This window comes from Budorcas taxicolor, chromosome 10, assembly GCF_023091745.1.
Source record: "Budorcas taxicolor isolate Tak-1 chromosome 10, Takin1.1, whole genome shotgun sequence".
NCBI classification, from domain to species: Eukaryota; Metazoa; Chordata; class Mammalia; order Artiodactyla; family Bovidae; genus Budorcas; species Budorcas taxicolor.
Window position 1 is genome coordinate 12,070,355 of NC_068919.1, and position 27,172 is coordinate 12,097,526.

Here is a 27,172-nt window from a genome sequence, read left to right on the forward strand (position 1 = left end):
CTTGCCAGTGCAGGACCTTTGGGCTGGGGAGCCTGACTTGGGGCTTGGAACCCTCTTTGGAGAACTCTGCAATTATAATTCTCCTGTATGTGGGTCCCCAACCTGGGGGTATGGGACTTGGCTATATTGCAACTGTGCTCTCCTACCCATCTGGTTGTGATTTCTTCTTAATATCTTTTGTCATGGAGGATCTTTTTGGTCGGTTCTGGTCCTTCCAAAGTGTGAACTTTGGAAGCTAAATAGAACAAGCCAACTGTAAAAAGATAATTTATGAGAGAATCACAAATAGGAACACTGACTTGATATTAGTATGAAAGAATTATTGCTGAATTTTTTAAAGTGTGATAATGGCATTATGTCTTGGAGGTACATAGAAAAATATTTACAGATGAAATAAGATATCAGAAATTGCCTTAAAATAACCCAGTGATACGTGTAGAGAAAGTGAGGGTGGGGTAAGAGATGATGCAACACCATCCATGAGCTGATAATTTTTGAAGCTGATGGGGATGTAGTTCATTATACTATTTTCTCTATGTGTGTTTAAATTTTTCCACTGAAGGGGCAAAAAGCAGGTATGAAAAGTACCTTGCCAGAGCAGCAGCTCAGTAAATGACTGTTTTTGTAATCTAACAATGAACAAAGTGTGCTTTAGAGAGATTAAGTCACTTACCAAAAGTCACACAGGTTTGGCAAACACCATGGTCTGCTTCTCAGAGTCCTATGTGTAGGCAGCCCATTTGGCAGCTGCGATAATCATAAAAGCCATAAAAATCATGAAATCATAAAATTCAACTCATTGAAATTGAATTTTTATTCCAAAGACTGTAATGGGTAGAAAGACAACAGCCAAAATTAAAAACAACTGGCTTAACTGGAAATTAGAAGTAGTTGATTTGCAGGAGAGCAAACAGTAGGTGACAGCCTTGGCACTCTAGTAAGTAACTGTTATAACCAAGAAAGCATAAAAAAAAATGTGCTGATATATAACATGGCTATGCAGCATTTACAGCAAATAACAGGAAGAAAGGAAGACAGAAAGAAAAGGAAAAAAAAAATCTACAAATCCCCCAAACTAAGAAATTAACAATTAAGAACACAGTGGGTAAATACTTTTGGTAGCAAAATTTTCACAGTTCTTAAAATGGGAGTCTCCAAAAGTACTTAAGTTCAAAAGCTAAAAAACGGAAGAGGAAATAGTTACACTGGCTTAGAAGAGCCGCCGCCTGTCACAAAGATGACCATCAGTCCTAGTTCCAAACACAGTGATAACCGGTGAACCTGACCAACCGAAGAGAGGCCGACTGGCGGGCACTGACGTCACTGATTGTACAAACACGCTGGACCATTCGTCACTAACAGCTACTGCTCCTCCTGACTGATGCCAAGGCTACCTTTCTGCACCTCGAGTTCCTCGGCACTGACCATTGATGGGTCAATAGCTGCGTATTTGGTTCCATGGAATTGAAGCAAATGTATCTGTAGAAATGCAGAATGATTATTTTAAACATCACTGTTGTATATTGATAATTTCTACTTCTAAATTACAGAGTACTCAGAGAAGGACCAAGACTAAGGTATGAGGTTAAAAGGTAAAAACTACCACATATAAAATAAGCCACAAGGAGATACTGTACATCACAGGGTATATAGCCAATATCTTACAATAACTTTAAATGGAATATAATCTGTAATCTAAAAATGTTGAATCACTACACAGAACACGTGAAACTAACATTATAAACCAACTAGGTATGTGTTAGTCACTCAGTTGTGTCTGACTCTTTGAGACTCTGTGGACGATAGCTTGCCAGGCTCTTCTGTCCACGTAATTCTCCAGGGAATAATATTGGAGTGGGTTGCCATTCCCGTTTCAAGGGAATAGTCCTGACCCAGGGATTGAACCTGGGTCTCCTACATTGCAGGCAGATGCTTTACCATCTGAGCCACCAGGGAAGCCCAAAAAACCAATTATACCTCAATAAAAATAAACATACAAACACTGAAAAACTAGAGTAATACTGCTGCTGCTGCTAAGTCGCTTCAGTCGTGTCTGACTCTGTGCGACCCCAGAGATGGCAGCCCACCAGGCTCCCCTGTCCCTGGGATTCTCCAGGCAAGAACACTGGAGTGGGTTGCCATTTCCTTCTCCAATGCATGAAAGTGAAAAGTGAAAGTGAAGTCGCTCAGTCGTGTCTGACTCTTCGCAACCCCATGGACTGCAGCCCACCAGGCTCCTCCATCCACTAACTAGAGGAAAATTAGAAAACAAAAAGTCAAAAATCATTACATAACCAGTCTTTCTGGGCAACTACATATTCTTACTAACATTTTAAATTGCAGCATGCTGCTTCTCAAGCAGGTGTTTACCCTTCTCTGTTGCTAGGAATCAGGTCCTTCCCATCCTCTGCTGTTCTAATATCATAATGACTGTCTCTGGGAATCAGGTTTTGTATTTACAATCCTCTCCTTAGGATCTGTAGCCACATGTGGATGACAGGATCAAAGAACATGACTGGTTTTTTAAGGCTCTTGATACTATTTGCCAAATTGCAAAGCAGCCATTTCTCACCACTATTTTAATACCAGTTTAGGCAGGTATTCTAAGAGGTGTGTGTGTTAGATTGTGTGTATGTTTTAATGCATTAAAATTAGACCAAGAAGTCATGGGTCAAAAAAATTGAAATCATTCCAAGCATCTTTTCTGACCATAATGCATTAAGATTAGATCTCAATTACAGGAGAAAAACTATTAAAAATTCCAACATATGGAGGTTGAACAACACACTTCTGAATAACCAACAAATCACAGAAGAAATCAAAAAAGAAATCAAAATATGCATAGAAACTAATGAAAATGAAAACACAGCAACCCAAAACCTGTGGGACACTATAAAAGCAGTGCTAAGAGGAAAGTTCATAGCAATACCGGCATACCTCAAGAAACAAGAAAAAAGTCAAATAAATAACCTAACTCTACACCTAAAGCAACTAGAAAAGGAAGAATTGGAGAACCCCAGAGTTAGTAGAAGGAAAGAAATCTTAAAAATTAGGGCAGAAATAAATGCAAAAGAAACAAAAGAGACCATAGCAAAAATCAACAAAGCCAAAAGCTGGTTCTTTGAAAGGATAAATAAAATTGACAAACCATTAGCCAGACTCATCAAGAAATCAAATCAATAAAATTAGAAATGAAAATAGAGAGATCACAACAGACAACACAGAAATACAAAGGATCATAAGAGACTACTATCAGCAATTATATGCCAATAAAATGGACAACGGGGAAGAAATGGACAAATTCTTAGAAAAGTACAATTTTCCAAAACAGAACCAGGAAGAAATAGAAAATCTTAACAGACCCATCACAAGCACGGAAATTGAAACTGTAATCAGAAATCTTCCAGCAAACAAAAGCCCAGGTCCAGACGGCTTCACAGCTGAATTCCACCAAAAATTTCGAGAAGAGCTAACACCTATCCTACTCAAACTCTTCCAGAAAATTGCAGAGGAAGGTAAACTTCCAAACTCATTCTATGAGGCCACCATCACCCTAATACCAAAACCTGACAAAGATGCTACAAAAAAAGAAAACTACAGGCCAATATCACTGATGAACATAGATGCAAAAATCCTCAACAAGATTCTAGCAATCAGAATCCAACAACACATTAAAAAGATCATACACCATGACCAAGTGGGCTTTATCCCAGGGATGCAAGGATTCTTCAATATCCGCAAATCAATCAATGTAATTCACCACATTAACAAATTGAAAAATAAAAGCCATATGATTATCTCAATAGATGCAGAGAAGGCCTTTGACAAAATTCAACATCCATTTATGATAAAAACTCTCCAGAAAGCAGGAATAGAAGGAACATACCTCAACATAATAAAAGCTATATATGACAAACCCACAGCAAACATTATCCTCAATGGTGAAAAATTGAAAGCATTTCCCCTAAAGTCAGGAACAAGACAAGGGTGCCCACTTTCACTGCTACTATTCAACATAGTTCTGGAAGTTTTGGCCACAGCAATCAGAGCAGAAAAAGAAATAAAAGGAATCCAAATTGGAAAAGAAGAAGTAAAACTCTCACTGTTTGCAGATGACATGATCCTCTACATAGAAAACCCTAAAAACTCCAAGAAAATTACTAGAGCTAATCAATGAATATAGTAAAGTTGCAGGATATAAAATCAACACTCAGAAATCCCTTGCATTCCTATACACTAATAATGAGAAAGTAGAAAAAGAAATTAAGGAAACAATTCCATTCACCATTGCAATGAAAAGAATAAAATACTTAGGAATATATCTACCTAAAGAAACTAAAGACCTATATATAGAAAACTATAAAACACTGACGAAAGAAACCAAAGAGGACACTAATAGATGGAGAAATATACCATGTTCATGGATTGGAAGAATCAATATAGTGAAAATGAGTATACTACCCAAAGCAATTTACAAATTCAGTGCAATCCCTATCAAGCTACCAGCGATATTTTTCACAGAACTAGAACAAATAATTTCAAGATTTGTATGGAAATAAAAAAAACCTCAAATAGCCAGAGCAATCTTGAGAAAGAAGAATGGAACTGGAGGAATCAACTTGCCTGACTTCAGGCTCTACTACAAAGCCACAGTCATCAAGACAGTATGGTACTGGCACAAAGACAGAAATATAGATCAATGGAACAAAATAGAAAGCCCAGAGATAAATCCACACACATATGGACACCTTATCTTTGACAAAGGAGGCAAGAATATACAATGGAGTAAAGACAATCTCTTTAACAAGTGGTGCTGGGAAAACTGGTCAACCACTTGTAAAAAAATGAAACTAGATCACTTTCTAACACCGCACACAAAAATAAACTCAAAATGGATTAAAGATCTAAATGTAAGACCAGAAACTATAAAACTCCTAGAGGAGAACATAGGCAAAACACTCTCCGACATACATCACAGCAGGATCCTCTATGATCCACCCCCCAGAATTCTGGAAATAAAAGCAAAAATAAACAAATGGGATCTAATTAAAATTAAAAGCTTCTGCACAACAAAGGAAAATATAAGCAAGGTGAAAAGACAGCCTTCTGAATGGGAGAAAATAATAGCAAATGAAGCAACTGACGAACAGCTAATCTCAAAAATATACAAGCAACTTATGCAGCTCAATTCCAGAAAAATAAACGACCCAATCAAAAAAATGGGCCAAAAAACTAAATAGACATTTCTCCAAAGAAGACATACGGATGGCTAACAAACACATGAAAAGATGCTCAACATCACTCATTATTAGAGAAATGCAAATCAAAACCACAATGAGGTACCACTTCACACCAGCCAGAATGTCTGCGATCCAAAAATCTGCAAGCAATAAATGCTGGAGAGGGTGTGGAGAAAAGGGAACCCTCCTACACTGTTGGTGGGAATGCAAACTAGTACAGCCACTATGGAGAATAGTGTGGAGATTCCTTAAAAAATTGCAAATAGAACTGCCTTATGACCCAGCAATCCCACTGCTGGGCATACACACTGAGGAAACCAGAATTGAAAGAGACACGTGTACCCCAATGTTCATCGCAGCACTGTTTATAATAGCCAGGACATGGAAACAACCTAGATGTCCATCAGCAGATGAATGGATAAGAAAGCTGTGGTACATATACACAATGGAGTATTACTCAGCCGTTAAAAAGAATACATTTGAATCAGTTCTGATGAGATGGATGAAACTGGAGCCGATTATACAGAGTGAAGTAAGCCAGAAAGAAAAACACCAATACAGTATACTAACACATATATATGGAATTTAGAAAGATGGCAATGACGACCCTGTATGCAAGACAGGAAAAAAGACACAGATGTGTATAATGGACTTTTGGACTCAGAGGGAGACGGAGAGGGTGGGATGATTTGGGAGAATGGCATTGAAACATGTATACTATCATGTAAGAATCGAATCGCCAATCTATGTCCGATGCAGGATACAGCATGCTTGGGGCTGGTGCACGGTGATGACCCACAGAGATGTTATGGGGAGGGAGGTGGGAGGGGGGTTCATGTTTGGGAACACATGTACACCCGTGGTGGATTCATGTCAATGTATGGCAAAACCAATACAGTATTGTAAAGTAAAATAAAGTAAAAATTTAAAAAAAAAAAAAAAAAAAAAAAAGAAGTCATGGGACTTCAGATTGACTCCATTTTAAGTCTGGTGTCCTGACTGAATTCCTTGAATCTGGGAGCCAAGGTTCCATGGTACCAAATGGCTACTTCAGTGTGTGAGTTCAGGCCTGTGGTTCATAGAAAAGGGAGAGTGGGCAGATAGTCATCCAGGTGTCTCTACTATGCTTGAATTCTATAAATTATTCATGGAGACCACCTTTATCAAGTTAGTGCTTCATTCCTACAGAGAATTCTATAGTTCTCTCTCCACCACCAAAAAGCTTTATGTTTCAAACCATAGACTCTGTGGTCAAAGTGCTCTGGGTTCCATACTAGGGCCTACCTGTACATAGAGATTCACCTCTGCACTTCTGCACAGGTATGGGAAATTGCCTCCTGTTTTAAGGTGAGCCCTCCGGGCATTAGGATACAGTTTGTACATTTCTTCTTTAGCTTCAGTTGAAAGTGCACTCTGGTCAAACACCTTTAAAATAATATGAGGACAAAACTGTTATTTCAATGTGTTCTTTTCACATTAAGCGAAGTGTCCCCCCAAGCACTCCTTTCAGGAGACATGGCTGGACCTTTCTGAAGCCTGGGCCACCAGCTTCTGCTCATCCCTAGTGACTCGAACTCCAAAGAAGCCCAGCTTTTACTGCCAAATGTCTTTTGCATTGTTTAGGGGAAAAAAATTCTACCATGAATTTCATTTGTCCTCAAAGATAGTTAATTAAATTAACAGAACATTAATAGCAAACAATCACTGAAAACACCAATTTCAAAAAGATCATGAAACCCCAAAAGAACTTAGTATTAATTTAAAAAGTTTTATGTATGATATGCTCCATGAAAATAATTATCTAAAAAATTAAGAATATTAGATAAAAAGTCCAGGCCCTTTCCTGGGGGAGCCACTGTTGGAAGTTTGCAATATATGACTAAAGAAACTTATAATACTCACATAAATTTATGTTCAAACTCATGCAAAAATTATTCAAATAAGACCAAAAAAAAAAAAAAAAACCATGAAAATAAAGATAGGTGCGTCTCCACCCTGCTAAAACTTCTAGACATTTTAAGTGACCATGTACTTAAGTGGTGAGCATAACTTTGAAAGTGCAGGCAGAGCAAACACACTGTGAGGACCATGTATTTCTTTGAGAGTATTGACAAGCTTACTCTGTGTCATTGTAAATGCTGGAATGTAGCAATTATAATAGAAAATGGTAAGTTATTGTACATGTTCATAATAATTTCCTGATAAAAATCAGTTTTTAATTTAAATACCATATTACTTGCATTTAGGAATAAATCTATTTATTGTGAGACAAACTGTTATATGATTAAAATAAAAAGTCAAAGCCACAGTGAGATACCACTTCACATCCATTAGGGTGACCACTATTTAAAAAAAACAACAGAAAATAACAAGGATATTGGCGAGGATATGGAGCAATTGGAGACCTTATGCACTGCTCATGGGAATGTAAAATGGCATGGCCCCTGTGGAAGATGGTAAGGCAGTCCCTCTAGGAGTTAAACAGAATTATCAAATGATTCAGCAATTCCACTTCTAGGTATGCACCACCCAAAAGCATTGAAAATAGAACCTTGAATGTGTATTTGCACACCGATATTTACAGCAGCATTATTCACAACAGCCAAGAGGTGGAAACAACTCAAATGTCTATCAACAGATGAAAGGAGAAACAAACTGCGGTATATACATACAATGCCATGTTACCCAACTGTAAAAGGGAATGGGTTTAAAATTTTTAATTTATTTTTAATTGGAGGATAACTGGGTATTTTTAACATATGCTTTAACACAGATAAAGCTTAGAAATATGCTAAATGAAACAAGCCAGATACATAAGGATATTTATATGATTCCACTTACATGAGGTACCTAGAACAGGTAAATTCATACAGACAAAAAAGTAGGACAAAGGTTACTAGGGTCTCTAGGGGGAACAGTGAAGGAATAGTTATTGTTTAATGGGTACAGAGTTTCAGTTTGGGATGATGGAAAGTTCTGGAGATGGAGAACAGTGGCAGTTGGACCACACTATAAATATACTTAATGCTACTGAAATGTACACTTAAGAGTAGTTTAAATGGTGAATTTTGTTATGTGTATTTTACTACAATTAAAAAACATGTAAGAAGCAAGCTTTTGTGTTAACTAGACTTTATGGAATTCTGGCACCTTCATTTTGCTGCCCAGATTTGTAACAGCTTAAAAAGAACAGCAAAGCAAACCAAAATGGGTAAGGACTACCATGTTTGTTTAAATTTATTTTTATTTCAATGGTGTTATTCCTTCCAGGAAAAATACAGGATAAGCAATAAAAGATTTTTCTTGAAATTGAGAAAGCTGTGTGGGGGGCAGGTGGTAAAAACAAATTCAAGGCAGTGTTTGAAGCAATACTGAAAAATCGTAAAATGATTTGTAAGGTGGATCTTGACATGTACATATAAAAAAGGTAAAGCATCTGTTTTACTTAAAGTAAACTTACATCCATAATGGTTACAGGGATGTCCCGAATTTTATGAGGTTCCACGTAAGAATTTTGACAATTCAGGGTAAGTCTTGAAGCCAGTTCACTCTGACCCAAACTTTCCAGCTGCAGGAAAAAACACAGGTAAAATTTTTTCAAAAAAATTTTTTTCACATTTACATTAAATCCACAGATAATATCCTATTTATAAAGGTGGCATTATGTGTGGTAGGGCCAGTAAGTTAACCTCTGAGGAGACACAGTGTATTTGAGACCATAACTGGGCCCTGGAAGTGGTGATATTTTCCTGTTTTGGGCACCTGGCCTTCCACAACCCTCAACCTGAGCTGCCTCTTCAACCAGGTGCCTGTGGGCAGCAAGCCCATTCCAGAAGCTTAATGAAGACAGAGAAACATTTCAGTGATCTTAGAGCTGGAAGAGGCCTCAGAAAAAATATCTATCCAGTAGTTCCTACATGCACATCTACAAACTTGCTCCATCACACTGACCTGGGGAGGTAGAAGTGGAGGAGTTCCCAGAGCCCTTGGCCAGGGATTCCAGTTCAAGGTCTAGTGTGAGGGCTTAGAATCTGTATTTTTTTAATTTCCCCAAATGATTCTGATAAATTATTCAGCAGCCGTAATATCCATCTGGATGTATTAAAGTTAATGTGGAAAAATGCTTAACAAACACTTCTAATACACACTGAACGAGACAGGTATTTCTCAGGAACCAAAAAGACATGAAAATTCCCAGGTCAAGGTGTCCCCTCCCCAAGGTCATGATCCTTACCCTGTCTACCATGAAATCAATGGCATCAGCCATCATAGGGTCCACTGGGCCAGAGGAAAAGTTCCCAAGAACTATTTTTTTAAGCATAAATGATGGCATCAGCCAAAAGCTGTAAAACACAAACAAAAAAACTGACATTTAAACTTACAAGACTATACATGAGTGGCAAGTATTCATTCAATATTGAATCTCTGTATTAGCTAGGCATTTGGGATTTAGAGAATTAAAAAACCCAGTCTCTTCCTTCGAAGAGCTAGTTTTGAAGCATCTAGTTTTTATAAATGCTTTCTCAAGTTCCCAAAGAGTTATGGTTTCATATGATCAAACTTTTGAGGATTGGGAATAATTATAAGCAATATTTCAAAATGCCTTTATTGAGATAAACATTCTGATAATTCCAAGATTTTATTTTCTAGTTGGTCTTATTTTCAATGGCTAAGCTACTTTTGGAAAACTGAACACTTACTATATTAATCTGAAGGTTTATATCACCATTTGATTAACATTAAAGGATAGATTTCAAAATAGTAAAATCACAGTTATTATACCTACTATTGCTACTAGTGGATTCTTGGGCTAATTCAAGGCAATTCAGTCTTCATGTATTTCTATATGTGATTTTTTAGTTAAGAGTTTACTCCATTAATTACATTGGGAGCCCTTATATAGGATAAACATGAATTTTTTTAAACCTATGCTGAAAATAACTTATAAAAGGTACAGACCACCTTCTGATGTACATTCTCAGTAAACGTCCCTCATAAGGACCAGTTAGCCATCTTTCAGTCACCTTCAATGATCTAAGTTCTCTACTCCAACCCATCCCAACAGCTTCTTAACTTCTAAAGTGGATGCTGCCTTGGTGTTTTCTGTGTGTGAGTGGGGGGGGTGGTCATCCTCTTGGCTCTGTTCACCCCTGAAGCCTCTGTGTGGCACATAGTAAGTACTCAGACATTTGATAAAAAATTCCTGATACGCAAGAGCACCAAGTGGGGGAAATTTTGGCTTCTGACAATCAAAACAACATGAAAAAATCGTCAAAAAGAACGATTTTTGCATCATATTGACATGAAGTATCTGTCTAATGCATACAATTGCTGCACAAGTGCTGAGTAAACAAGTGAGAAAACATCAGGAAACATTTTTTTAAAAATCAGAATGCAATAGTAAATAGTTGTGAAAACCATGAAAACAATGTTTACCTAGAACATTTTGTGAAAACCAATCTGATCACTCAGGTAAGTTAAGTCAATAGGCTACTTTTGGGGGGTAGAGCCTAGCCTTGCTAGCAATGAAAGAAATATAGTGAAGTCAGCTTTAAGGTACCATTAGACATCTATAAAACTAATTCAAACGATAAAATCAGTGAAGGGATGGCTCAGAGAAGGCAGGTACCCCACTGGTTGCCTTGCAAAGCATTCTGCCCTCTCCATCTTTCTAAAAAGCAGACTAATGTTGTACAAGTGCCAGCGAACTAAACAGTCTCTCCATTTCGGGGAACCTATCTCAAGGAAATGACCCAGAAAGAGAAGAACAAAAGTAATTTACACACAAAGATTTACAGTAGAACCTGATGAAAAATTGAGAGAAGCCCAAGGTCTTAAAAGAACTGTAACAGTCATTACACAGAACTCTGTACACAAAATACTAAGTGGAGCAAGCAGAACACAGTATCAGTGAGATAAGCACTGAAGGGAAACTGTAAAGGCATGGGAACCATAATACACAAAGCCAGGCGGTGATTTAGAGTAACGGGAACCACTTAAGTTAGAATTCTTTCAATTCTTTTCCTTTGCAAGGGTGACTGTTTCTAACGCTAAAAGCCAGGATGGTTTCAGAAGACAAAAGTATATATGGCCCCTCCCTCCCTAATGCTTCAAAAAAACCAAACATCACCATTTTCACTTCCACTGAAAATAACAAAACTGTTGGTCGAAGGTTTACATTCTTACCTGTTTGCGGTCCATGTTTGGTTAAAGATAGAGGTGTCACTGAAGGAATTGCAGAGGATGAGGGAGTGGACTCTGGGAGATTTGTGAGTGTATTCAGCAAACTTTTGGGCCAAAAAGCCTCCCAAAGAAGCCCCAAAGAGATGAACCTAATTGGAAACAAACACAAGGATCCTAAAAACAATGACTGATCTTGAAGTATCAAAAAACTGTTTTAATTATCACCAACCACAGAATATAATGTTATCACCAGTAATTAGACTGAAATATTTACAGCAGTTAGAAGTTTAGGAAATACTGTATTTAAATGCAATGTCTATACCCTGTCAAGGAAAAATACAATGGTGCATAAGTTATAGTAGTTAAAAAAAAATTATTTCCAGATTATATTAGAAAATGAAACTACTTTGCAGTTTGTGTTTAAGAAAACAGAAATTTTAATTCAGTAATTCAGTATTTCCACTCCTAGACATGTATTCAAGAGAACTGAAAACATCTGTCTACACGGAAATTTGTGTAAGAATGTTCATAGCAACATCCCTCATAATAACTAACCAGTGGAAAACAAATCAAGTGATGAATGGGTAAATAAAATGTGTTTTATCCATACAATGGGATTTTATTTAACAATTAAAAAGAATGAATTATTGATAGAATTTGCAACATCGACGAACCTTGAAAATCTCGTGCGAAGTGAAAAAAGCCAGTCACGAAAGACCACAAATTACATCTTTATATTTATATAAAATATCCATAACAGGCAAATCCACAGACAGGGCTCCAGGGAGGAAGAAGGGTGGTGACTGCTAAGTATGGGGTTTCTTTTTGGGGTGGAAAAAATATTCAAAAATTGACTGTTGTGATGATTGCACATATCTCTGAATATATTAAATAACAGTGAATTATACACTTTAAAAGGGTAAACTGTATGGTATGTGAATTCTAGCTCCAAAGAGCTGTTATTAAAAAATAAAAGACAACACCAGACAATGATGTAAATGTTGCGTTAAAATCACATGTGAAAAAAATAAATAAAATAAATAAATAAAATCACATGTGAGTAACTAGTTTTAAGGTACTCACTTTGTCCAATTGTAAATGGTCTAAAAGTTTTCTGAATCCATCACAGAATTCAAGGTGGTCCCAATAAACTGGATACTGCAACTAGAATATAACAAGTTTTAAATTTATTTTAAAAACTGTAAAAGTAAAATACAATTCATACGTATCTGAAAAATTTAGGGCTCTCACAACAGTGTTTCTCATTTGCTCAATCTCTGCTCCTTTTTCAAAACATGGGAAAATAAGCTCTCATCTTATTCTAGACTTCAAAATTCCAATTTTATCTAACAGAACAATTAAAAAAATAAAAATAAAAATCACACTCTAGTGATACTACATATACAATTTCAATTCACATCAATTTCCTTTCCAAATAGCTAAGAAACTCTGAGGTTCAAGGGTGAACAATCATGAGAAGAGGAGTACAAATGCAAGACATTAGAAATGCTTTTGAAATTAAGAGACCAGCACTTAGAACAATATTGTGTGTGTGTGTGTGTGTGTGTGTGTGTGTGTGTGTGTGTGTGTGTGTGTAGAGACAGAGACAGAGAGAAAGAGAGAGAGCGAGAGAGAGCATGCTGTATCAAAACCTCATGGTAACTGCAAACCAAAAATCTACAATAGATACACATAGAAAAGGAAAATTGATCCAAACAAAACACTAAAGATAGTCATCAAATCACAAGTGAAAGTATGTTAGCCACTTGGTCATGTCCAACTCTTTGTGACCTCATGGACTGCAGCCCCAGACATCTCTGTCTATGGAATTCTCCAGGCAAGAATACTGGAGAGGTCAGAAGAGAAAAAAAAGAGGAAGAGGAAAAAATGACCTATAAAACCACATCCAAAACAATTAACAAAACAGCAATAAGAACATACATATCGATAATTATCTTAAATGTAAATGGATTAAATGCTCCAACCAAAAGACTAGCTGAATGGATCAAAAAACAAGAACCAGGGCTTCCCTGGTGGCTCAGTGGTAAAGAATCCATAAGAAGAACTACCACAGTCAGAAGCCCATGAACCACAACTAGAGAGTAGCCTCTGCTTGCTGCAACTAGAGAAAAGCCCACGCAGCAATGAAGGACCAAGCACAGCCCAAAATAAGCAAGTTAATAATAATAAATACCCATATATACGCTGTCTATAAGAGATACACTCGCATCTAGGGACACATACAGACTGCAACTAAAAGGATGGAAAAAGGCATTCCAAGCAAATGGAAATCAAAGACATCTGGAGGAGCGATACTCTTGTCAGACAAAATAGACTTGAAAATAAAGACTGTTAAAAGAGACAAAGAAGGACACTACATAATGATCAAGGGGTTAATCCAAGAAGAAGATATAACAATTGTAAATAAATATGCACCCGACGTTGGAGCACCTCAATATACAGGCAACTGCTTAAAGGAGAAATCAATAGGAACACGATAATAGTGGGGGACTTGAACACCCCACTTACATCAATGGACAGAACATCCAGGCAGAAAATCAATACGGAAACACAAACTTTAAATGACACATTAGACCAAATGCACTTAATTGATATTTATAGAACATTCTATCCTAAAGCAGAACATACATTCTTCTCAAGTGCACATGGAACATCCTCCAGGACAGATTACATGCTGGGCCACAAAGTGAGCTTTGGTAAATTTAAGAAAATTGAAATCGTATGAGGCATCTTCTCTGATCACAATGCTATGAGATTAGAAGTCAACTACAAGGGAAAAAAACTGTAAAACAAAACAAAAACAAACAAGTGAAAGCTAAACAGTATGTTACTAAACAACCAATGGATCACTGAAGAAATCAAAGAGGAAACAAAAAATACCTAGAGACAAATGAAAATAAAATCACAATAATCCACAACTGATGGAACACAGCAAAAGCAGTTATAAGATGGAAGTTCATAGCAATACAATCTTACCTCAGGAAACAAGAAAAGTCTCAAACAACCTAACCTTACATCCAAAGCAGCTAGAAAACGGAAAAAAAAAATCTAAAGTAGAAAGAAGGAAGCCGTACAGATCAGAGCAGAAATGAAATAGAGACAGAGAACAATAGAAAAGGTCAATGAAATTAAAAGCTATTTCTCGAAAAGATAAACAAAATTGATAAACCTCTAGCCAGTGTTCTTGCCTGGAGAATCCCAGCGACAGGGAAGCCTGGTGGGCTGCTGTCTATAGGGTCGCACATAGTCAGATACGACTGAAGCAACTTCGCAGCAGCAGCCAGACTTGGAGAAGGAAATGGCACCCCACTCCAGTACTCGTGCCTGGAAAATCCCATGGACGGAGGAGCCTGGTAGGCTACAGTCCATGGGGTCTCGAAGAGTCCGAGAGGACTGAGCGACTTCACTTTCACTTTTCACTTTCATGCATTGGAGAAGGAAATGGCAGCCCACTCCAGTATTCTTGCCTGGAGAATCCCAGGGACAGGGGAGCCTGGTGGGCTGCCGTCTATGGGGTCGCACAGAGTTGAACATGAATGAAGTGACTTAGCAGCAGCAGCAGCAGCTAGCCAGACTCAAGAAAAAACAGAAGGCTCAAATCAATAAAATTAGAAATGAAAAAGGAGACTTAAATGGACACAACAGAAATACTAAGGATAATAAGAAACTATTACACACAACTATATGCCAATAAAACGAACAATGTAGAAGTGGACAAATTCTTAGAAAGGTACAGTCTTCCAAGACTGCACCACAAAAAAATAGAAAACATGAATAGACCTATTAAAAGAGATGAAGACTATGACTTAGAAACTTCCAACAAACAATAGTCCAGGATCAGATGGCTTCACAGGTGATTCTATCAAGCATTTAGAGAAGAGTTAACACCTATCCTTTTAAAACTATTCCAAACAATTGCAGAGGGAGGAACACTCTCAAACTCATTCTATGAGGCCCCCATCACCCTGATACCAAAACCAGACAAAGATTTCACAAAATAAGAAAATTACAGGCCAATATCACGGATAAACATAGATGCAAAAATCCTCAAAATACTGCTGAATCCAACAATATAGTAAAAGATCATACACCATGATCAAGTGGGATTTATCTCAGGGGTTCAAGAATTTTTCTATATTCACAAATCTATCAGTATGATACATCATATTAACAAATTGAAGAATAAAAACCGCATGATCATCTCAACAGATGCAAAAAAAGCTCTTGACAAAACTCAATACCCATTTATGATAAAAACTCTCCAGAAAGTTGGCATAGAGGGAAATTACCTCAACATAATAAAAGCCATATATGACAAACCCACAGCTAACATCATACTCAATGGTGAAAAGCTAAAGGCATTTCCTCTAGGGTCAGGAACAAGACAAGGATGTCCAATCTCACCACTTTTATTTAATATAGTTTTGGAAGTCCTAGCCACAGCAATTAGAAAAGAAAAAGAAATAAAAGGAATCCAAACTGAAAAAGAAGAAGTAAACTGTCACTGTTTATAGATGGCATGTTATTATACATAGAAAATCCTAAAGATGCTACCATAAAACTACTAGAGCTCATCAACAAATCTGGTAAAGCTGCAGGATACAAAAATCTGTAAAATTTTTATTTCTGCAGATACAGAAATATGCTGCATTTCTATACATTAACAAGGAAAGATCAGAAAGAAAAAAGGAAACAATTTCATTTACCATCACATCAAAAAGAATAAAATATCTAGGAATAAACCTACCTAAGCAGGCAAAAGACCTGTACTCTGAAAAGTATAAGATACTGCTGAAAGAAGCTGAAGATGACACAAACAAATGGAAAGATAGACTATGTTCTTAGATTGGAAGAATCAGTATTGTCAAAATGACTACTATCCAAGGCAATCTACAGATTCAATAAAATCCTATTAAATTACCAATGGCGTATTTCATAGAACTAGAACAGAATTTAAAAATTTGTATGGAAACACAAAAGACCCCAAATAGCCAACATAATTCTGAGGAAGCAAAATGACACTGGAGGAATCAGGCTCCCTGACTTCAGACTATACTACAAAGCTACAGTAATCAAAACAGTATGGCATTGGCACAAATTCAGAAATATAGATCAGTGGAACAGGATAGGAAGCCCAGAAATAAACCAACATGCCTATGGTCAATTAATCTATGACAAAGGAGGCAAGAATACACAATGGAAATGCTGCTGAGAAAACTGGACAGCTACATGTAAAAGAATGAAATTAGAACATTCATTAGAATGTTCTAATGAAATCAGAATATCCTCTAACCATATACAAAAATAAACTCAAAATAGATTAAAGACCTAAATGAAGACTGGATAGCATAAAACTCTTCAAGGAAAACATAGGCAGAACACTCTTTGATATAAATTACAGCAATATCATTTTGGATCCACCACCTACAGTAACGAAAACAAAAATAAACAAATGGGACCTTAAAAGCTTTTGCAGAGCAAAGGAACAATAAACATAATGAAAAGACAGCCCACAGAATGGAAGAAAATATTTGCAAACGAAACAACAGACAAGGGATTAATCTCCAAAATATACAAAACAGCTCATGCAGCTCAACAGCAAAAAAACAAAAATAAAAAAATGGACAGAAGATCTAAATAGACAGCTCTCCAAAGATATACAGAAGGCCCCAAAGCACATGAAAAGATGCTCAACACTGCTAATTATTAAAGAAATACAAATCAAAACTACCATGAGGTATAACCTCACATCAGTCAGAATGGCAATAATCAAAAAGTCTACAAACAATAAATGCTGGAGAGGGTGTGGAGAGAAGGGAACCATCCTACACTATTGATGGGAATGTAAATTGGTACAATCATTATAGAGAATAGGATGGAGGTTCCTTAAAAAACTAAAAATAGAACTAGTATTTGAATCAGCAATCTCACTCCTAGGCATATATCTGGAGAAAATCATAATTCAAAAAGATACATGCACCCCAATGTTCAATGCAGCACTATTTACAATAGCCAAGACATGGAAGCAACCTAAATACCCATTAACAGAGGAATGGATAAAGAAGATGTGCTACATGTATACAATAAAATATTACTTAGCCATAAAAAAGGATGAAATAATGTCATCTGCAGTATCATGGACCTAGAGATTGTCATAGTAAGTGAAGTAAGTCACGAAGAGAAAGATAAATATCACACGACATTACTTATATGTGGAATTTTTTAAAATGATATAAATGAACTTATTTACAAAACAGAAAGAGACTCACAGACTTCGAAAACAAACATCATTACCAAAGGGGAAAGGTGGGGGGAAGGACAAATTAGAAGTTTGGGATTAACATATATAGATACATAGTAGTATTACTACATATAAAATAGATGTATTATAGCACAGGAAACTCTACTCAATATTCTGTAATAACCTATATGGGAAAAGATTCTGAAAAAGAATGGATATATGTATATGTATAACTGAATCACTTTGCTGTACACCTGAAACTAACACAACATTGTAAATCAACTATACTCTAAAATAAAAATTTTAAATTAAAAAAAATTTGTGTTCTAGTTGTATACAACTTAATATACACACAAACAATTGAGCATGAGTAAAACTGGAAATGTGAACAAGGTTGGTGGATTATATTAACATCAATATTGACTGTGATATTCTACTACAGTTTTATAAAATGTTACTATTGGGAAAAACTGGGCAAAGTATATAAGGGGTATCTCTCTATTACTTCTTACAACTGCATGGGAATCTATAATTATTTCAATAAAAATGTAAATGAAAAAAGGATCCATGCATTTTTAACTGCAAGATACTAACAGATGTCTAGTAAAATTTCAGAAATCTCCTGGCACTTTGATCAAATCTTAAGGATGAAGTGATTTTGAAGACATTGCTGTCTTTTTACTTGATTCTTTATCTAGCTAAGAAATAGGGAATGCCCACATCAGGAAGCTTGAGGGCAAGAAGAAATATCCAGGCAAAAGGCAAGGCTGTGTGCCCTGTCAGTTTAGAAGAAAAAACATGCTGACTGCTTTGAAGAACGCTCAAAAGTGAAACAGACAGCTGGGGGGCTGCTCAGTCTCCCTCTCCCTGGCCAACCAACAGCGATCACCTAGACACAAACTGTCACCACTTCAGCTGCAAAGGACGAGGATGAGGGCGGCTACCAGCCTCCTCTCCTGGAATGCTGTCCACAGAGAGGGATTACTGAAAACCCAGAACAAGGGAGGATTACGTGGCAGGGCTTCCAACACACCATATGAGGAATGGTTAAAGAATCTGGAGAGATTTAGCTGGAGAAGACAAGACCTTGGGGGGAACGTCAGCAGGCAGCCAAAAGTAACTAGTTTTTTCAAGAAAGAGCAGGGCTGTCAGGAGGGAGAGGAGCTGCATTTGTCTTGTGTGACCCCAGTTGGTGGTAGCCCCAGTGGAATTTTCAGTTTCCTTCTGAGAGAAGAGCCCGGGTCCATGTTTTCTCTCCTCTAGGCAGTAAATAAAATGTATACCAACAGCCGTACTCCCATGGGGAGTACCATTTACGTGTTAATATTCTAGGTCCCAGAAAACAACCACCAGCTCCAAAGCCAGGGCCTCTGCTTCGGGGAAGTTAGGAAACCGAAGTCCACAGTCCTGACCTAGTCAAGGCGTGCCAAACACTCTATGGTGAGCAACGGCGCCTTCCCACCTATGCCCTCCTCCCAGAGAGGGAGATTAAAGAACGATCAATGCAAAACTAGATTTAGACCAAACTCAGTGATAACAATTAGAAACAAAAAACTTGTTGACCAAACGTGAAGAATATGAGCTAATTAATGAACCTCACCTCACCTGTCAAAGACTCACAGTAAAGCAAGGTTTCAGTACCCTTTGCTGCTCCCAAGCAATGATGGAATAAAAGGGGGGAGGAAATGGGGTCAGATTCTCCTTCCGCTGCCTACTGACTGTGTGACCCTCAGCCATCTCTAAAATGTCCAGACCTCAGCCTCCTCATCTATAAATAAGAACAATGCTTCCTACCAGTCAGACTGATTCAGGAAATGCATGTCCAAGCTGAGGGTAGGGAAAGCTTCGATAAAGGTTTGTCTCCTCTGCACCTCCGTTTGTTTTCAAACCACACCACCTTCCTTCAAAAAAACTCCCTTTCACATTTTAAAAATGAAAAACAGTATTTTACAATAAGAAACATGCCCATTACTATACTCAGAAACAGAAACACACACACACACACAAAATCAGAAAATGTGGACCTGCACTGTTATCCTAAATCAGTAATACTTACAGCTATAACCCGGTAACCCCATCCAGTCAAAGCCAAAATCTGCCGGAAAAATACATCCGCAGTTCCACTGACGGGAGGGAGAAATATGAGAGGACACCTGATATTTCTGGGGCCTGCATCGTAGAGCGACCAGATCTTACTATCATCATCATCCACAATAATCTGGAGGGAAAGTTATAAGAGGAAAATGAAAAATCTCATGGATTTGATTTTACGTATCAATAGTTATTTCGACACCATAATTTCGCTGACAATTTTAATACCACTGTCTTGGTGGTTTACACACTAAGGTGGGGATCACACCAGACTAGCACATATAATAAACAGCCTTGTCTCCTTTTCCTTCTTCAGAACTGACACAGTCCACGGAACTGCTTTATACTTTTCCCAAGAGCTCCTTTTTCTCTCAGCTTGGGATTTTCCTTTCCAGTCATGATTATTTGAAGTTTATTTTGTTTACCATTAAACAGTAAACTCTGCGCATGGCATCTTAATTCTTCCCCATATTTCTGGCTGTGTGTGTGCATGTACGCATGTAGGAGGTGGACAATTTGCAGAGTCATTCTCCAGGGCTGGCCCAGAGGGCTGGCTGGGATCAGCAGGGTTAGTGTGTGAAAGGGGAGACGAGAGAAAGAAAAGATTCCAGGCTCTGAGGATAAACTGGGTAGAGATGGGACCACACGTTGAGATGCTTCAGGAGCCTGATCTAGCCCAAGCCTCTGAGACAGAGACCTCTGCTAGAGAGAAGGGATGAGGCAGGTGTAGGTGTCATTGTCCCCAGAGAGTATTTCAAACTCTCTGGCATCAGGTGTGGGGAATGGGCTCAGAGGGAAACTGGATTTTTGGGGAAAAGGGGATGAGAAGGAGGAGGGTCATCAGAAACCTTCCTCATTTAGTGGCTTTTGACCCAGTAAGGGAAAAAGATGAGCATTACATGAGCTGAAACAAATCAGGCATTCAGCACAGAGTCTGGCAGATACTGAGTGTTCAATAGTGTCAAAGTGTTAGCTACAGTATGCACTGCATGAGAGCTAATTTTTGTTCTCTTTGGCTGACTTTTTGGTGCTATTTGGAAAAGTACATTAACTGCTTGAACTTATGCCAATGTAAATCAATACTTATCCTACTTTTACATTAAAAGGTTCAAGGTTCTATTTTTTTCCTTCTTTGGCCATGCCATGTGGCATGCTGGATCTTATTTTCCCGACCAGGGATCAAATCCATGCCCCCCTGCTTTAGGAGCATGGAGTCTTAACCACTGGACCACCAGAGAAATCCCAAGGTTCCATCTTCTGAGAGCTCCAAGTTGGCAGTGCTGTGGGGCCTATGTGTCAATGTGGGCGGCAGCATGCTAACTGGAGTCACTTAGCAGACGAACAGGGCAGGGCAAAGTCTAGAGGGCCCTATCCAATACTTTCTGGACTTTCACAAGTGACAGTGTATCTCATGATTATGTTTTTGCCCTTTGGATTCTGCCACTCATATTTTTGCTTTTCATGTTTCTTTTTGCTGTGATTGTAGTAAAAATCTTAGTGACCTTTGATAGTGCATCCAGTAAATTTCAACCTTCTAGCAATAAAACACGAGAGACGATATTCAGATTTCTGAAATTAAAATCTAGCACCATGAAATTTCAAGCAAACTTTTCATCACCTGTGGACCAAACTGACCAAAGGAGAACACTACATCAATGAAACTACTTCCTACAACTACTTCCAAGTATATTTCGATAAGTTTGTGTTACTTTGAGTCAAGTGATTAGCTTGGTGAATGAGTTCATCAAGAGGAGCCCATGTGAGTTACTTGAGGGGATGGGACTCCAGTGGCAATTCTTCTAGTGCAGACAGCAGTTCCTGGGGTAGCAAGAAGAAAGGCAGGTTCCCTTTGCTAAGCTGCCAAGTAGCTCTGGCTTTGAAGCCAGATAATTTGATATTAACCCAAACTCTACTAGACTATGTGACTTTAACATGTTAACCTCCATGAACCTTGGTTTTCTCATCTGTAAAATGGGCACATCACTACCCAGTTTGTTAAACTGTTGAAATAATTAAGATATTTGGGGGCTTCCTACAATAGTGAAAGGTATTCTGTCTATATGTGGAAACTCTACCTCAAATTTCTACAGGAAGAGTAACTGTTATTAACTCAAACTTGCATGCTACTTCCACAGCTATCTACCCTGACAAAATAATTTTAACAGAAACACAGATGATCTTCAGATCATAGTACTCTAATACTTCTGCAAGGGGATCAGCAAAGATTTCATTCTGACATAACTTTTGTCAATGTGATCCCCAAGCATTTGGGATTAATTTGAGACTCACAGTCAACAGACTTCAACAGAAGTGTTTAGGGTTTTTGGACAACCCAGGCAAATAAAGTTTCTGGAAGATGACTATGGCAGAATGAGTACAGATTATGGCAAACAGAGGATCTCTAATGTATATCTTCAATCTTGAAGAACAGGAAAACGGTTTCTAATAGAATCTAACTGCACTTACTGTACAGGTGCTATTGCTTACGCTTTCCACCAAACTATACAGAGGAGTACACGTATTCCTGCTTGCTTGAATATGTAAAAGCAACTGTAAAATAATGAGTACAGTCATTCTTGCTTTTACTCTTGAATGAATCTCAAAAGTTGATTATACTTGACAGGAAAGGGGTTGAACGTTATGTTCTGCAATCCAGTCGTGATATTTGGCAATAACCTTTACTCTCAAACACTAGTAAGACATAATGTCTAAATCACACATGAAAAACAATACAAGATTTTGCAAAGAAGAGTTGTAGTAAAACCATACATACCTTTTTAAGGGGGACTGTACTTCTAAACCAGTTATAATCAGGAGAGACTTTAATCTCTCCCATGGTTAGCTGAAATGGAGGTTAACCCTGCAATAAAAGCATGTGATGTTTCACGTCAAGAATTCATGTTTACATCAGAACTAAATGTAGAATCTGGTCTGGTTCTACCAACAATACTTTAAAAGGTATAACCAAGGAAATGGGCTGTTTTACCTTGTCGGCTATATACTAAAACTACACAAAACAATTGGTGAAATCCTATAATCATAGAGCAAGCAAAAAGTACCCTGAGAGAGAATTATTCCAACCCCCTTAGTTCCTCCAAAAGAGGAATCTGGTCTAGAAAATGTTGACGACTTACCCAGGATCCCATGGCCATTGCAAAACCAGGACCAGACACAGGACAGTCTTTCCTGACACCTGACTGCCTGTCCTAGTTACGTGACTCCAAATGCAGTAGAATAACCCGTCTGCCAACAAAATCTTAAGAATCTATGTTAATAAAGATGGTCCTGTCTGGCAGAATTCTAGGGAACAGTTCCACACTAGAAACAGGAGTTCATGTAAGCCTGCTTCCTCATAAATTCATAAAATGCCATAAATCTAACTCTAGAAGGAGAGACAGCTTCAGAAACACACATAGATTGTAATGCAAAACACAGGAAAAACTTGCTGTTCATATGGATGTGGTGAAAGTGATATAATACACTCCGAAAGATCCATGATAAGGTACCAGAACATTCCTGAAGGCACAATAACTAGCAACAAAATAAAACATGTGCCTTTAAAACACAGGTGGTCTTCTATTGTGAGATTAGCGATTTCCAGCTTTTATAGTTCTATGACCTGGGAAAAGTCACTGACCCTTCGGGGACTTGTTTTCTCATCCAGGATTGTTTCACTACTCTCTCCCTAAAGTGCAGAATAGTGCTTCATACACAGCAGGCATTAGCTGTCGACTAAATGAATGACTACATCCTAAGCAGGCCAAACTAGTCAATCCTAGAATCCCTTTTAACCTGGGTACCTATGAGTGTTACATTGGCCGGGCATGCCCAACTTAAAGCCGCCCCTGTTTGCTTAAAAATCTATGTTGTGTCGTAACAGGAACTTGAAAATTATAGTTCCTTGTTGCAGATTCTTATTGCCAGATGAAGAAATTCTAACCACTGGTTTGGAAGGACTCAAATGCTCCTTTGCACAATGTCCTGTACTGCAGCACAAGCCTGGGTTTTCCTAGCAGGGCTAGGATGAGTTTCAGACCCTAGGACTTAAGTCTTAGGCTTGACTGTGAACTGAGAACTTAGAGGGGCTTTTCCAGGCTGGTCAGGTGCCAGGGATTCTTAAGCCAATGAATCTTCCTCTTTGGCCCTCCACATCTGCTCCCTCAAAACACAGGGCACTCAGCAATCTCAACTGTTACCTCTAGCCTTGGGGGTTACTAAACTGACCCCCAAGGAGATGGTAAATGTAGACATCCAATATTAAACTAGGTTTACAACCTTGACACTGTAATAATTGGCCTTTTCTTTCAAGGCTGGGATGGTTCTGAGAAAAGTTTATTGAAATCTTCAGTGGTTCTAAAATATGAAGAAAATCATCAGCCAGTATTATACAGACAATCAATGTGCATGGATGTAGTTCTTATTCATACTGAAATAAAGAAAATCATTCTTTGCATATCCATTTTCTCTTAACAAATATTAACATGTTAAAAAACTGAAGCCATTTGAACTATAGCCTTTCTCTAAGCTGGTCACTGCTTTTAACTGAAAGCAACTGGCACATATAGTTAATTCTGGAAAATTTTCTACCTGAACAGACTTGAACTATTCCTATGTCATCTAACTATTGCCTAATCAAGACATTTTCTAGTATACAATTACTATAAACAATCACTATTCTACAGGAGGAAATATCAAAAACATGTTTAGAAAAAAATCCCTACTCAACAGATCAGAACAAAACACCTACTCAAAACACTTTGGCTAACTAAAGTCCGAAATTTTGCTTCTAGATTCACCAAACTTGGGATAAAATAAATGATTCATAGTTTGGAATCAGTTGTAACATACAAACCAAACTATCATACAAATATACACACACACATTGTACACAGGCATACACATTCACTGTCATTCACTTCTTCCCTCAGGAGTAAGTAGAAAGAGGTTCCTTACCACAGTCTTCAGTATTATCCACAACCACTCAATATTATAACATTTATTTTATAACCAACCTCACTGGTTAGAGAGATTCCACCGAACAGTGACTAGATTTTTATAGAAGCAAGTGATTTGAACACTTGTGCTAGTCTGGCAGTACATGAAAGGTAAGACAGATACCAAATGTTGCATATGACCAACTGACATTTAAGAGGGAAAAAAAACTGCTGCAAAGGGAAAGCAGCTGTGAGTGGTATGAAAAGGAATTTTGTTCTCCTAGCTCTCTTTCATCCACTACAAGGGAATACTTTTCCAAGTCACAAGGGGAACATTCTGCATATGGCAAAAAAAAAAAAAGGTTCACTGAGACTGTGATCCAACTGATCGGCATTAAATAAGAAAGAATGTGGACCAGAAGCTCAACGCTGATTTGATCTCTCACAATTCTTCACAAAAACAAAAGCACCTGTTCATGCTGCTGGGAAATGGGTGGCAGGAATTTTCCCTTCATCTTGCTTAAGGAAACCCCCTTCTCAGAGAGAGCTCTAGACACACAGTCCTCTCTGGCCCTTGTGCTGCTCCAGGATAAAACTGCCAGTTTCGAGTGTGCACCAAGAATTCCATGCACTTCTCCATCAAGGTTTCACCAGAACCAGACACTTTACAGTCCACTTATCCCTCAGGATTTCAACAGACCCTGCCAATTCACAGCCAATGAAATCGCCTTTACAAATGTTTAAGTCATCTAACCAGTTCAACTAGTCAGAGATTTTCTGATCCTTTTCCTCAATCATATGCTCTACATACAGACAATCTATGATTCTTACTGACACAAGCAATAGCGAAATATTAGAACCTAAGGGTCTCTGGATGATGCCATTGGCTGTTTAATGCAAGTCTCCTTACCTCACCACACCAATACAGAGCTATTCTTTTTTTAGGTTTCCTGGGGGGAAGATTTATCCTTATCTTCAGAAACTTATTCTATTATCTTCTAAACCTCATGGGAGGAAAAGCTGACTACTTGACATTTTGACGGTCACATTTCATCTTGTACCCTGTCTTAGTACTAAAGCTTTTGGAAATTTGCACACAGCTATTCAGTTACCCCTCAGTCTCTTGAAGCTCTGTGCCAAGAAGAGCTGGAACATTGTAGGTGGAGACAAAGAAGCAGCATAAATGCAGAATTTAGGACTCCCGAGGACAAGGAGAAGAGGAAAGGAGACAGCTTAGCCCTGCCACTTTCCTCACACTTGGCCCGTGCTCAGCAATGACAAAGGCATTTATCACTTTCAGGCTTGAGGTGCAATCTCCAAAATAACTAGTCTGCTCAGAGTTCTTCAAAGTTTACAGGAAAAATGCGTTCCTGGGCTGTAGCAGTGTAGCCCCAGTATGGGATTACAGGAGTATGTCCAGGTCAAGTACCCGACCCCCCTACCCCAGGCGAATCACACACAGATCTCCACCTTCTTCCAGTCTCACGGGTGACAGCCACACAAAGGCAGGGTCACAGGCACACCGATCACCCCCATGAACTCAGACACGACCTTAGACACACACAGGGACGTGCAATCACGTGCATGGTCACATGAGCCGACCCACTCAGGGCCACACACACACAAAGTCACACCGACAGAGGCAGCCGTGCTCGCTACAAACCACTCTCACCTGCTGCCACAAACACATCATACACCCAGATCCCAGGCTTCCCAGGACCCCTCCCACCCCTCACCTGCCGTGGCCGCCCCCAGGTCCCTGTCCCTCCTCCCAAGGCGGCTCTTCCCTCCAGGAAGGGGGCCGGCCTCGGAGGCTGCTGGGGCCCGGGTTGGGGCTGGAGGCCTGAGCGCTCAGTATCTGTAAGCGCCGCGAGCCGTGGGGGCGCGCTGGAGGAGCGGCCTCCGAGGGGCGGGGCGCGCGGCAGAGCGAGACTGGACCGCAGCCCTCCCTCCTCCGGAATTGTTCTGGCAGCTAGCGCGAGCCGCGAGCTTCCGGGTTCGGAGGGGTGGGGCCACGTCGCGAGGAAGGGGTGGAGCTGCGTGACTCCGGCGGTCACCATGGCGACGGGGCGGGTTGGACCACAGGGTGAGACTTCGACGATCTCCCTACATCCTGCCGGCTGCAGAGTTGGCATCTGCTCTGGCGGGGGCGGGGGCTCCGGGAGGAGGCCCAGAGAGACTCAAGGGTCAGTTCTAGGTCACTCATGTGACGTGAGCACCAAGGGAAAGGTTGTGGGACTGGAAGAAAGGGGCGCCTGACCCTTGGGACCTGCCTCGCCTGCAGTTCGCGGCATAAAGCTTTGAGGGAACTCCTTTAGGTTACAGGCTTTGATTAACAGGGCTTTGTATACTCTTTTCTTGACAAGAATTTTTTTCCTTTGGCACGGCCACAAATGCCCCCCATAATCCTCCACTGTAACACCTTCACCTCCCTTTCCAGGCTTGTGCTGAGGTCTTGGGAA

General features: G+C 38.9%; 1 protein-coding gene across 1 annotated transcript; it reads right to left on the reverse strand.

The window, feature by feature from the left end:
- Positions 1-839: 839 nt before the first annotated feature.
- Positions 840-26,655, reverse strand: SPG21 (SPG21 abhydrolase domain containing, maspardin). The gene is made up of 9 exons (XM_052646744.1): positions 26,447-26,655; positions 22,550-22,636; positions 19,742-19,903; positions 12,507-12,587; positions 11,427-11,572; positions 9,475-9,583; positions 8,701-8,808; positions 6,525-6,665; positions 840-1,479 (listed from the first exon to the last, which is right to left on the reverse strand). Exons 2-9 carry the CDS (start codon positions 22,610-22,612, stop codon positions 1,363-1,365), a joined length of 927 nt encoding a protein of 308 aa, XP_052502704.1. The 5' UTR covers positions 22,613-22,636; positions 26,447-26,655; the 3' UTR covers positions 840-1,362.
- Positions 26,656-27,172: the final 517 nt, after the last annotated feature.

What these genes read in the sequence shown, in the direction of transcription:
- SPG21 (XM_052646744.1), bottom strand. Translation starts at nt 22,612, where the DNA reads ATGGGAGAGATTAAAGTCTCTCCTGATTATAACTGGTTTAGAAGTACA. An exon ending in GTACAGTCCCCCTTAAAAAG is followed by an intron (nt 19,904 to 22,549) that starts GTATGTATGGTT and finishes CTTTCCCTCCAG; the next exon opens with ATTATTGTGGATGATGATGA. An exon ending in TTGATTTCATGGTAGACAGG is followed by an intron (nt 8,809 to 9,474) that starts GTAAGGATCATG and finishes TTTTTCCTGCAG; the next exon opens with CTGGAAAGTTTGGGTCAGAG.